General features: G+C 39.5%; 1 protein-coding gene across 36 annotated transcripts in view; it reads left to right on the top strand.

Annotated features, from left to right (window-relative positions):
- The window catches only part of kcnma1a (potassium large conductance calcium-activated channel, subfamily M, alpha member 1a), an 847042-nt gene that overhangs the window by 696573 nt on the left and 136880 nt on the right, over positions 1–13589 (top strand). For 14 of the 36 annotated variants that reach the window (XM_043678944.1, XM_043678947.1, XM_043678946.1 and 11 more), the window contains 2 exons: positions 1453–1461; positions 4749–4922. The exons of 10 other annotated variants lie outside the window; for them this stretch is intronic. In XM_043678944.1, coding sequence (XP_043534879.1) covers positions 1453–1461; positions 4749–4922 — 183 coding nt within the window. The remainder of the gene's footprint in view (positions 1–1452; positions 1462–4748; positions 4923–13589) is intronic. 12 more of the 36 variants (XM_043678971.1, XM_043678970.1, XM_043678964.1 and 9 more) reach the window with 2 other exon arrangements.

Here is a 13589-nt window from a genome sequence, read left to right as displayed (position 1 = left end):
TGGATCAATAACTGGCTCCAGGTTGTTCAGAACTTGGCCAACTACATTGGTCAAAGAGTGGCTGTGGAATAGTTTGTTTGACTTATCTTCTTACTTGCTCAGTGGCACAGTGCCTAGCTTCTGTTGGCCACCTGCTTGCGGCAATATAACTGTGCCATCAATGCCCTTTACCAACTCTTTCTAACTAGTCAAATAACTAAGGCAAGAGAAATTACGCGGAGAGCAACATTTTTCAGACTATATGAAAGGAAGTTTAATTACCTGAAAGGAAGGCAGGTTTAGATTAACATTATGCCATTAATACATAATGGGAAATCGGGGAAAATTAATGAATGCTGCAGATTGGCGAGCGAAAAATAATTATCATTAATGTGATTAAGCTGCATGCAAAAAATTAAAAATATACTTGGAGAATAACGGAATGCCTAAAATGAGGAGTCCAAATTTCAGTCTATTAATGATGTGATGTAGAACAGATGTATAAATAAAATGACATGATTAGTGAGGCTGAAGAAAGAGCTTGTCAGAACTAAACTGCTGCTGTTTGAAAACTCTAGAGGTAATGCTCCAAGTCAGCTGGAAAAACAAAGACAAACCCTTGCCAAATGCATTGTATTTCACAGTCCATAATGGTGGAGCATGCAAAATGCAATACTCGAATACAGTACCAGAAATGCAGAGGTTTTTTTTTAGAAGAGCACACATCTTAGTAGTTGCTGTCACATTTAGAATGAAAGTCCAGCAGATTTATCATTATATTGGCATTAGTCATGTCACATTGTTAACATATACCTGACCTACTTAGTCACTTGTCCAAACCTTTTAGGCCCATTATTAATAATTTAAACAAAAAAAACTTTGTGCATCCATGGAGGTCAAGAATAATTAAAGTGAGTAGCTTTATCTTTTTTATGGAAGAAGAAAATCTTGGTTGCTTGAATGCACAACAAATAAAAATCAGCTTAAAAGTATCATTATTTTTTCATCGTAATCTGAATTATTTAAAGAATGATCCAGAATTTGCAAAGACAAATTTCTTCGAGGTGACGAAGTTGGGGTGGGGTAGTAATTGCAATAGCCAGTTCAGTTCCACCTCCCCCGCCCCTGCCCCCACCATCTTTCCCCCCCCCCAACCACCCAAAGAAGGAAATTGTTAGAAAAAGAATGCTGAATTTTGATACATAACGATATTTCTGCTGTATATGTGAACTTATATTTTTTTTAAGTGTTCATCCCTTCTAGGTTTGTCTCATGTTGTAGAAAATGTAATGGAAAAAGAGAAAGCACAAAACACAGTTGCATATAGACCTTTTTTTCCGTGGAACTCAAAACACATGAGAATCCATGTATGAAATGATTGCAATACCTTTTGATGATTGATGTATTTTTAATTTATTTTTCTCCTTGCTGCCCTGGAACATGAAACTCTATAATTTAACTTCACACTGGTAGTGATCTATTGTGAGTAAAAACGGGTTCCCTGTTGCCCAGAGTGCGATCCAACCTGTCTACCTTAAGCAAGAGATTTTTATGTTGCATGTGTAGCAGTTACATCATACGTACACATCATCTTCAGCACCGCCCACAGATCACTTTGAATCTGTAGAAAATACAGCAGCCCAGCAGCAAAATACCAGCGTAAAAATTCAGTTAAAGCAAAGAAATGAGTAGTAGTGAGGTTTGGTGTTCAATGAGCTTTCATTGGTTGATGATAGCATAAAGAGGAAAGATAAAATAAGTATTGCATTCATTCCAAAACCTTCTTGCAATGTTTCCAATTTTTATGTTCACTTGAAGTGCAAAAGGAGTTTAGGAGCCATGCTGCCATTTTTGTCACAAGGATGCCCTTTCACCTTTCTTTAGGCAACATGAGTGCAGTACAGGTAGCTTCAGATGTGGCAAGTGTGTAAGTGCTTCTTCCACTGGAGAATTTGGTTTTGCCCCATGATCTGAGAGTCCTGAAAATTTGCATTGCAGAGGATATAGCATTGATGTCAAGGGATTTAAATGTTACTGACATAGTGCCTTGGTATTGGAGAAAGGCTAGTGTACCATCAAGAAAGGCCAGCAAAGAGGTGCCAGATTTGGTTATCTAGGTGAGCTGATTTTGCCTACCTCAGATAGTTTGAAGGCTGTGGTATTACCAATATTCCTACATTTGGAGGGAAACAACAGTCAAGGTTCCTGCTTCCAACTGCAAATCATTGACCCATTGATACAAAGTGTTGTGTATAGCCAACATATGAGGATGTAGTTGAAAATCCATTGTCGAGATTGTATGGGCTACAGAACCTGTATAAAGTATAGCCTTCAGTGAACAAATAAGAAACTTTCTATTTGAAGAAAACAGTGCAGGATGTTTAAAGAGGGTTAAAATCTTTCAAAAGTAATGTTTTGTTTGTGCATCTTACTCTTATATTATGTGGAGAATGTTTAACAGGTGGACAGAGAACACTACTTCTGCACCAACAGTCTAGCTCAAGCAATAAAATCCAATGCCTAATTTTATTAGTTGGCAAAACAAAATCCCCATTTCACAAAAAACAGCCCCTGGCCCTGGTACTCTACTCGAATTATGGAAAAATAGAGGTGTTGGAAAGCTTTCTTTAGTAGATTGTGAAGGTAGTTTGGATGCTGCCACCATTTTGAGCCTGCTTCTCAGTTTAATATTGCTGCTGTATTTTCACTGAACAGGCCATCTTCTAAATCCCACAAATTGAGAAACTATTATCAGAAGAAAAAGTTTATTTCACCATTCAAAATAATCATCTTGTTCTTCTTTTATTATCCCTCAACTCCTCATTCCATTTTTATGAAAATGAGTATCAATAGACATTGAATTAAAATGAATTTGTCACCATTTTGATTCTTCCTGGTAGTTGGGCCCTTTTTTACTCACTACCCGTGACTGGACCCTGACAGTTTTCACCTTTTGCTGAGCATGGTGCTCTCTGATAGCCATCCACTAGATGTCCTCAGAGACCTTCTTATTCCCCCTCTGGTCTCCAACAGCGTGTGGTGTTTCAGGTCCTCCTCAACGATGATTATTCCAAAAAAAATCATTTTTAAAAATATAAAAGTGGCAGTATAAACATGTTTTTGCAAGGAATCCATACAGCAGTTTGTGTGTTGAGTTAGTGGACACGTCCTTCGTGTGTAGAACTACATGCATCTCATTAACAACTAACATGTCATTGTCTGAAAGTGCTATTAATGTTTGCGTTTTATTTCCACAACGAATGCAGTGTATTTCTTACAGCATGTTTTTTTTTGAAAAACAAGCTAGAATATTAATGTTTATGGATGCTTCAATCTTAATAAACCTTTTTGAATTTTTTTATTACCTTTTCATTATTGCCAAGGTTGAAGGCTCTTATGTTTATCAGCATGCTGTTATTTTGGTGGTTCTGCATGGACTCAGAAATTGTTTCCTCAAGTCTTCCTTTTTTTTAAAAAAACAAAAAATAGGCACCCACGTCTTCTTCACAATTCCCCCATTGATTGGGAAGAATAATTTGGCTCAAGTATTTGGTTTCATTTCAAGAAACAAGATCAAAAAATGGTTCATCTCCCTCAAGATTCCATTCCTTTTAAAGACTTGTCAGACTCAATTAATGTCACACTGAAAAGATTGGCATCATTCAAAGGAAGACAAGAGGCCGATGCTACCCAGCATCATCAGCATTTATTATTCTTTGATGCTACTTCCTTCATTGAAGTAACAGTGCTAACCGAACAGTCTTGTTGCGTGCATTGAACAGGCTTAATGCTGCATGATATGATCATTTTTTTCTCAGCTAGCGGATAATCTTAAAAAAAGATTTTCCTGAAAATTAATGTTTTGCAACTAACCGCTGAAAAGACCGCAGAGAAATGGGGATGCTACTGAAGATGCCTCTCATTCTTCACCTTCCAGTGCCTTTTTTTCCTCAATCATAGCGTGACCCTTGCTTGGCCAGTAATTTTGATATAAATGGCCTTAGGTCAGTGCTTGACTCAGTTGAGAGCTTTAAGTATGTCATTCACGTGGCATAATGGCTTGTTCATCCAAGACTGATTTTTGCTTTACTTAATATGAGAAACTTAAATTATTCCTCATTACCAGTACATTAGGTTTATTATCAAATAATATGGTGTATATTATTTATATTACAAATTTCATTGAACAAGTGAATCAATTAGCACAATAACCATTTTGGCATCTTGTGTGCTTGAAAGAATTGGACCTGTATTTTATGTGCTACCTAAATTTTGTCATGCTCATTAGCATAGTATTAATTGTAAGGAAATGCTAATTATACCAAATTCTTGCCAGCACCACATGCTTGTGCAAAACAATGGAGAGCGGCGAAAAGAACAATCACAAAAATACAATTCTTTTTCCATTGGTTGCCTGCTTTGGCTAAATTGTTTAAAAGGGATATAATGAGCAGGTTTACAATTAAAATTTTCACCAGTTTCTTGTGTTCCTGTTGAACAGTATCCCGTGTGGCATGAACTTGAAAATATCTAAGAATGTGAATTGTATATTCAAACTTATCTGCTGAACTCTTGCTTTTTAACTTTTAAATGTGATTTTCTTATCGCTCCTTTCGTGAAATAGTCTCAGCTCTTCTTCCTTGTCAAGCCTGCGTATGTTACTAAGGCCTGTATTAGATCCCGTGTTAATTCCTTCCAACTGCCAGACTGAGTAACCTTGCCATTAACCTGCTCCTCTTCCTCTCCTTCCATCGAAAACATGATTATAGCCAAGATGTCCATCTACAAGAGAATGAAACTCGCATGTTGTTTTGATTGCGGACGCTGTGAGCGTGACTGCACTTGCATGTCAGACAGTGTACATAGTAACTTGGACACCCTTGAGAGAACCTTCCCACTTTCTTCTGTCTCTGTTAATGATTGCTCCACCAGTTTACGTGCCTGTAAGTTTAACACCATGCTGTTCCATGTCCGTCCTATGTGGGGTCGTCCCTTCTGTGTTGTATTCTGTGGTCCAGTAAGTTGTAATTTAGTTGCCACTGCTGTCATGTTCATTGAGCTTCCTAGTGACTAAGTTGGCTAAGTGTGCTTTTGCTAGAACTTGGGTCTGTGAATGAGCATGGGAGACCCACAGTTTAGCTTTGATGTGGATGTTCTTGGTACGGTGTGGTTTTAAAATTATTCCATGTCTCAATGTCATTCTGGATAAAGTGTGGAGAAGTGACTTCATTAAAGTTAAAGTACATGACTGGGGTCGGGTGGGGCTAGAATATCCTTTTGAATTTAGCTGACTTACTTCTAATTATTGCTGTTTTTAAGTTTTTAAGTGTTCGTTTACTATCTCTTTCTGTCACAAATACACAATGCCCACAATCACGTGCTCAGAGCAGTGCCAAATACCTCCTGGCATTGCAGACTCAAACATCCCATTCTATGTGCTTGGTACTAACACCCACAGCATTCAACATTGTTTCAATTTCCTATTGGTGGGATAAACATGCAAACATCCAGATTAGTGATGAGTTGGCAAATATGAAATCATAACCAATTATACACCATCATATTACCATGACTCTACAATTAACCTACTAAAGATTTTTCAAAAATCCCTTTAAAACCATTGTCAAATATTGGTATCATGTACCCAAAGTTGAGCAATGAGTGGATCAGATGAATGTAAAGTTGGAATTTGAATCCTTTATCGGTTTTCCCACAGTTTTCATTAGAATACATACCTTCTAACTTATTTATTTAGTTGTCTGCAGAAATTGAGAATTGAAATATTTGAGCCTGCTCTTTTGCTGGATGCCATGGCCCTTTTAAGAAATGGTAATTCTGTCATCTTATTTCATAGTATAATCTGTTTACACCAGGAGGTAACATTTAGATTGAATCAGATTGTTCTGCATTAAGCCAAGTCTTCAACAATCGCACTTGGCTGTGCCTGTAGTTAGTTCGCGGTTCAAAATTGCCAGCTTGACACCACGGTGTTTTACTCTGGGCGTAAACATTGCCAGAGATCTTAATCTAGCTGTTCAGAAAAGAGAGACTGGAATTGTATTGCATGGCATGCAATTTTAAATTATTCTTGTGAAATGAAACTGTTTGTTCCAGCTTAGACCTGGAAGAAGACACCTCTGAAACCTGCAGAACAGATTCCAACTATGGTCTGAATAGAACCGAGTGTTGGCAATTAACCAAAAGAGTTATACCCACACATTTTGTATTGATGCCAGTAAACAATGCAAAGGTGTGCAGTATTCTGTGACTGTCACCAAAATTGAACTTGGGTCAGTTTTGTGAAATCAACTTGCATCAAATATTTTTCCTTTGACCTCATTGGTTCAAATCATACTCCAGTCTTCATTCTACTTTCTAAGTATAAGTTATAAATACAGACAACATTCAAGAAGCTTGACACCATCCAGGACAAAGCAGCCTGCTTATTTGTCATTACATTCACAAAAATCTACTTCCTCCATCACTGGTGCACAGTAACAGCAATGTGTACTGTCTATAAGATGCACTGCAGAAATACACTGAGGCTTCTTAGACAGTACCTTACAAATCCACGATCACTTCCATCTAGAAGGACAAGGACAGCAGGTCTATGGGAACACCACCATCTGCAAGTTCCCCTCCAAGCCACTCACCATCCTGACTTGGAAATAAATTGCCATTCCTTCAGTGCCATTGGGTTAAAGTCCTGGAACCCTCTTCCTAGTGGCATTGTGGGTCTACCTACAGCACCCAGACTGCAGAGATTCAGGAAGACAGCTCACCATCAGCGTTTACAGGGGCAAGTAAGGACAGGCAATAGATGCTGGCCAGCCAACAATGTCCTTATCCTAAAAACTAATTTAAAAAATTCACATTTTTAATTTTTGTCCATTCACAAATATTAAAATGTTACGAATATTTGTAACTTGTTGAACAGAGCTCAGCTTTTCTTTCCTAGCAGATGATGGGAAGTTTGGCAGTAGAACTCAGTTCGGCCTCTCTACATCACAGAAAAAGTAGAACCCCGTTCCTCTCCACATTTTACTAATTTTCAAACCATATCCCATGGAACATTTATGTTGCGGATTTAATGTGGAAAATGTCCCATGATGTTATACTACAGCGTGAAGGAAATAGACTCTTAAAATAAAGGAGCACACATCAGGCATGATGACCGCAGGGTTCGTCAAAGGGGAAGATTTTATGAGGGTCTTCATGTAGGAGAGGACCATGGAAAGGCAGAGGGGTTTAAAGGGAGGATTCTAGAGATCAAAAGCTAGATTGCTGAAACAACAGCTGTGAAGAAGCAAAGACAGAATGAGCGAACATGCAGAAGGGAATGGACTGGTAAGAATCACAGAGGTATTAGCCATTCGGCCCATCTTGTCAGCTCTGGCTCTCCAAATGAGCATCATTACCTACTGCCAATTTCCTGCTTTCTCCCCATATGCTTGCACGTTATTTATATCCAGCTCATTATCCAATGCTCTCTTGAATGCTTTGCTTGAATGCATGGTATGGAAAGGGGTTGAACAGAAAGAGATTACAGAATTTAGGACAAGCAAGGTCTTGATTGTATGTTAGTTCAGAGTTGGAAATTCGAAATGTTAATGCATGGGAACTGGGATATATTGTGTGTGTGTGAGGGAGGAAAAATATGTGGATGAGCAGGGATTATTCTGTGTGAGGGACTGGCAGCAGTGTTCCAAGTTATGGAGGGTGGCAGACTAGCTGGAAAAGAATACATTGAAGGAATCAAGAGCGGAGGCAATAAAAAGATCTTGAATGAGCCCTTTGGTAGGTTGTGGGATGTCAGGTATATGTCTGAAATTGCATCACTCAATGCAAGTACCAGTCTCAAACCACTGTGCAAGCACAGGTATTAAATCGGTACTTTTATGGTTTATTAATCTCAAAGTGCACCTCATAAGCAGATGCTACTTTCCTTGGAACATGTAACAACTTGTGGGGGGGGGCACAGTGACTCAGTGCTTAGCGCCAGGGACATGGGTTCGATTCCAGCCTCAGGCGACTGTCTGTGTGGAGTTTGCACATTCTCCTCGTGCCGTGTGGGTTTCCTCCAGGGGCTCTGGTTTCCTCCCACAGTCCAAAAGATGTGCAGGTGAATTGGCCGTACTAAATTACCCATAGTGTTCAGAGATATGCAGGCTAGATGCATTAGTTAGAGGAAGTCTAGAGTAACCTGTGTACGGGAATGGGTGTGGATTTGTTGGGCCAAGTGGCCTGTTTCCACACTGTAGGAATTCTAATTCTAACTTAAACTGAAATTCGCTAAACAGATTCTGCTTTCAAACTGGCCTATACTTCAACTGTTAGACTTAGGTGTGCATAGATTGCTGATGTTACCTAGAATGAAAACTCCAATGTTGTTTCCAACTTGTTGTGAACTTTACTTACCATTTTAGTTGGACTACACTTGTTTTTGTTGTTTACATCTATTTGTTGAACTGCAAACATTCCTCTTGCTTCAGGAGGAAGAATTCCAATTGTTCAACTGATGAATAGTTGTTGAGTAATAGTTTAAATCCAGTAGGAGGAAAATAAATGTATGGAAAGCAATCTAGTTCAGAGACTGCTTAACTGAAACAGTTCGTGAAATCAAGGGGAAAAGAAAGGACATTGAGTGGTGAGATTCAGATTTTCATTAAATTAATATGAGCAGATGTGAAATGTTGACTATTTGACAATTAGAAATGGCAGCAGTGGGGGATGGAATCAAAGAGAGGTCAAATGTACAGATCACATTTCCTTTCTTACATTCTTCAGCTGCTCTGACAATCAGCTTGAATTAGTGTCAGTTCAGCTATGATGCTTTTTGCCCTTTGTCTTTCACTGTGGTACTAGATTGCTTCCCTAGATACTCATTAAAGCCCATTATATCATTACTTGGCTTGGTTTCAGTATGGACCCCAGTAACGTTAGCACACTCCATGGTTTTGTCAGACAATTTTCTTTCATTACAACACAATTTTGATATTTCAGTAAGATCACATAGCCAGTTCCACAAACTGGCAAACACAATAATTACTTTGGACGTTTCCTGGCCCATCTTCAATGTACGTACTACGTTTCAAAGGGAAGTCAAAGGATTCACATAATGAAATCTAGACTCTCGACACTTTGGATTGCTCTTATACCATAAAGCTTTTTCTGCAAAGGAGGCCAGAATGCCAAGTGAACAAAAAGCTGCCTGTGATCCATGTTTGTGTGTTGCAATATTTAATACTGAGTACAACAAGCACAAGAAAATGAGTCACAATTAAGCAATCAATTTGTAAAACTTGAGATGTGCTCCTGTTTTATGCATTGCCATTTTCCCTGGATGCCATGTAGTCAGGTGTTCCCCAAACAAAGCTGTATTTTAATTTATAAAAATCTGTATCTGTTTCATGTGGCCCCTCTTCCTTGTATTTACAGAAAATACAATCACGCATCTTAGTGACGTTTAAAGAAAAGCTTGTATGTTTACACGGCAGTTGCGGTCCAAAGGACTGGGACATTTTGCAAACAGGATTTTGTTGACAATATGTACAGGCATCTGGGTGCTGATATTCACACAAGTCAAGAGGGAACAGAGTGGCAGTTGGCATGGGTGAAAGTAAAACATGAAAAATGAAATGTGAAAACACAAGCTGCACCTAATTTCTTAAACTGTAGCACACATTTCTGTGCATAGCTCAACCTAATTAAATAAGGACTAATGTTTAGCTTGCCAAAATCCTGTTGGGTGTAGTCTCTTCCAGTTGGTGATGTGAATGGGAAAAGGCAGTGCAAGTCTGAAGCACCCTTTGGTGTTCCATGCTTGTATTACAGTTTTTATTGCTCAGAAGGCAGACCCTAAACTTACTCTTCGGCTCAGGAATCCAAGACAAAATAAAGTGTCTTGATGCTTAATTCTTCCTGTGGGCAACTAACCTTTGCTCCAAATAGGCAGTCTGGAATCTTAACTGCTACAGAATCCTACACAAAAATCATAATCCCAATGCCCCCACTGCTCTCTCTTCCCTCCCATTTCTCTCCCAACGTCCAATTCCTTTGCAGTTTCCACTGGTCTTCCACATCATAGCAAATTGGAGTTTTAGATTTTAAGATCTATACCATTGCTCTCAGATCCCTGCAAGGCCTCACCCTCCACCCAATCCCTATCATTTACAATTTGGGTGATCAGTGATACCATTTGTTTCTTGTTTCAGGGTCTCTCATTCTGCCACCGTTCTCTCTGTATCCTTGACACAAAGGATAGTGGCAATCTGCTACCCTTCCTAAATTGTTAAAAATCCTTTTTAACGTGGAATTGTGATTTGCACGCTTTTGTACACCATGGCTGTTTGTAATTGTTGAGGTTTGTCATGAATTCTTCATTGCTACAGCAAAGAATCCTCTCTCTGCTTCTACCTCTTCCTTCACTGTCTACTACCTGATTTGAGACACGACAACCTGCCTTTAGGGTAGTAAGAACAGGGACTTACACCTACTGTTTAAAAGACATCGGATGAGTATATGAATTTGAAGGGGGGTGGGGTGGGGGGGGAGGTTTGGAGGGATATGGGCTGGGTGTTGGCAGGTGGGACTAGATTGGGTTGGGATATCTTGTCAGCATGGACGGGTTGGACCAAAGGCTCTTTCCATGCTGTACATCTCTATGACTCTATATTGCACACAGTGAGCTTGTGTTCTAAGGTAAGCTTTCAGAGAGTGGAAAGGATATTGCTGCATTGAAGGAGGCAATTCAGCCCATTGTACCCATGTTGGTATGGCTCACAAATAATCCCAATGGTCTCATTTTGCAGCCTTTCGTTATAATATTAAAATTTTTCTTCAGAGTTGTGGCAAGGTGCCTCTTTCCCGAAGAGCTGAGGATTAATCGACCATTTGAGACTGCTCATTTACTCTTGATTATGCAACACTGTTGACTAAAGGTTTGCATTAGGTTAGCAGCCTGCAACTTCCACTCTCATGTCTTGTGCTAAGACAGCTTTTCCCCAAGAAGAATAATACTTCCAAAACTAAGCAGAACTTTGCTCTGGAATATAGTTGATTTAATAATCTAGTCTGGAGAACAGTGGCATTAGTAAATATTAGCACAGGATAGAGAGATGCAAAGCTGTATTTTTGCAGTTGAGGTGGGATTTTTTTATTTATAGTGGGAAACCAACCTTCTGAGCAAAAAGTCAAAAGTTGAGATTTCCATATTAGAGGTCCCTTAATTGGCATGGAGGCAGTGTTCCAATCAAGCTAAGGGTGGGGATGCTGGCTCTTGAATCTGGAAGGCTAATCTGTGGCATTCTAGCTTTATAGAAGCATCCCCAGACCCATTTCCCTTACCCTATTACTCTAAATGTACCCCTGACTAATGCACCTAACCTATACATCCCTGAACACTATAGGCAATTTAACATGGCCAATTCACCTAACCTGCATATCTTTGGACTGTGGGAGGAAACCGGAGGAAACCCACACAGACACTGGGAGAATGTGAAAACTCCACACTGACAGTCGCCTGAGGCTAGAATCAAACCCGGGTCCCTGGCGCTGTGAGGCAGCAGTGCTAACCACTGAGTCACCATGCTCAGTGGTTAGAAAATAATACCGTGATAAAGGTCACAGAAATCTCAAATTCATTCTTCCAAATGGCTGTGGAAGCTGACACAAGTGGATGTTTCAAGACTGAAAGCAACACATGTAATGGTAGACTGAGATAATCGATCTCAGAATGTAGCAAGATCTTGATAATGTCAGCGTTTGGGTTGATAAGTATCAAGTAAAGTTTGCGTTATGCAAGGGTTAGTCCCTGACCGTCTTCAACAAGAAATAACCTAACCACCACCCTGAACTAGCTATATAAATACCGTGGCTACAAGAGCAGGTCAGAGGCTAGGAATCCTGCAGTGAGTAACTCACCTCTGGCTCTCCAAAGCCTTTCTGCCATCAACAAGACACAAGTCAGGAGGCTGATGGAACATTCCCCACTTGTCTGGTTGGGTACAACTCCAACAACACTCCTGAAGCTTGACACCATCCAGGACAAAGCAGACCATTTGACTGGCACCACATCCACAAACAATCTCTGCCTCTAACACAGAGCCTACGCAATAGCAGGTTATATCATCTACAAGATGCACCACCAAAATTCATGAATGGTCCTTAGATAATAGCTTCTAAATCAATCATTGCTACCACCCACAGAGGACAGTGGCAGCAGATACATGGGAACACCATCACCTGCAAATTTCCCTACAAGCTACTCACCATTCTGACTTGGAACTATATTGTTCATGCAGTCTCGCTGGGTCAAAAGCCCAGAACACTCTCCCTAACAGTATTGTGAGTCTACCTCCATCAAATTGACTGCAGCAATTCAAAAAGGCAGCTCACTAGCGCCATCTTAAGGGCAACTAGGGGTGGGGAATAAATGCTGACTCAGATATCAACACCCAAATTCTAAGAATGAATAAAAAGTAAACTGTTTTTTTGATCCCTGAAGGTTCAGGGATATGAAAGAGGCAGAAAAATTGAGTTGATCTATAAATCCAACTATGATCCCACTGAGTGGCAATACAGGCATGAGGGACTGACTGACTTAATTCAGTAACATATAGTCCTACCTTGCAACCAGTTTACTTGGGCACATCCTGGTTGGTTATGAGCAATCCTCACAGTGTACTGGGAGCAGGTTAGTCATGCACTATCACTGTCCATGCAGAGGGCAAGATCAAGACCAATGCTCATTAAATAAAGGGCAATTTTAAGAACAGTAAAACCATGACCAATGAATAAAATCAATTTACCAAATCATAACATGAATAAAAGTTGAACTCAAGGACTCTTGAAGTGGATTGACAATATTAAATCCTATTTATATGTTGCCAAAGGGATTGATAAGCTGTATCACCTTTCTGATGGGATCACAAAAAGGGAATTTATACTAAATTGAAAACCTAATCACAGAAAAATGGACTACTAACAGTGAAGACACGTTAATGAGCACTCCTGTTGTGTGCAAGTCTTGTTTGAAGTGTAGAACTGGAGTCTATTATCCCTATCATTTATGAATACTGACTGAAGTACAGAGTTGCAGTGTAGCATTTTCAGTAATCATTATTGCCTTCAAACCCCTGCTCAGCTGCTGAGTTTCAGTGTATATTAAACAGCTATAGCTACTGTGTATATGTCCTTACTATGTGTCGATGCATAAGTACTTTTACCCAGTATAGTTATAGGTTTCCTTTCCTATTCACTGATGTTATTCTAGAATCCTGTTCCAAATGGATGATTACAGAGTACCGTTCCTATCCACTCTTATTAAATAAAATCCCTGATCGAAGCACACTCTTGAGCCAAGTAGAACAGTACTTGGCAGATTGGTTATGTCTTTATCGGGATTGAATTGCATGTAGCTGGAGTGACCCAGTCTTGATGTTAGACTAACTGCCAAAGCTGCTTTATAATCTTACTCAATCTGACTTTTATTCCATTTTTGTTAGCATTTGAAGAACTGAAAAGCATAAACATTACATGGCGACTTAATAATATGACATATTCTACAAACTTCTACTGACGTGCACCATCAACTTAGCGCCACTATTTAA

The sequence above is a fragment of the Chiloscyllium plagiosum genome, chromosome 38 (assembly GCF_004010195.1).
Source record: "Chiloscyllium plagiosum isolate BGI_BamShark_2017 chromosome 38, ASM401019v2, whole genome shotgun sequence".
Taxonomy (NCBI): Eukaryota; Metazoa; Chordata; class Chondrichthyes; order Orectolobiformes; family Hemiscylliidae; genus Chiloscyllium; species Chiloscyllium plagiosum.
Note: the sequence above shows the minus strand (reverse complement) of the source record. Positions and strands in the feature narration are given on the sequence as shown.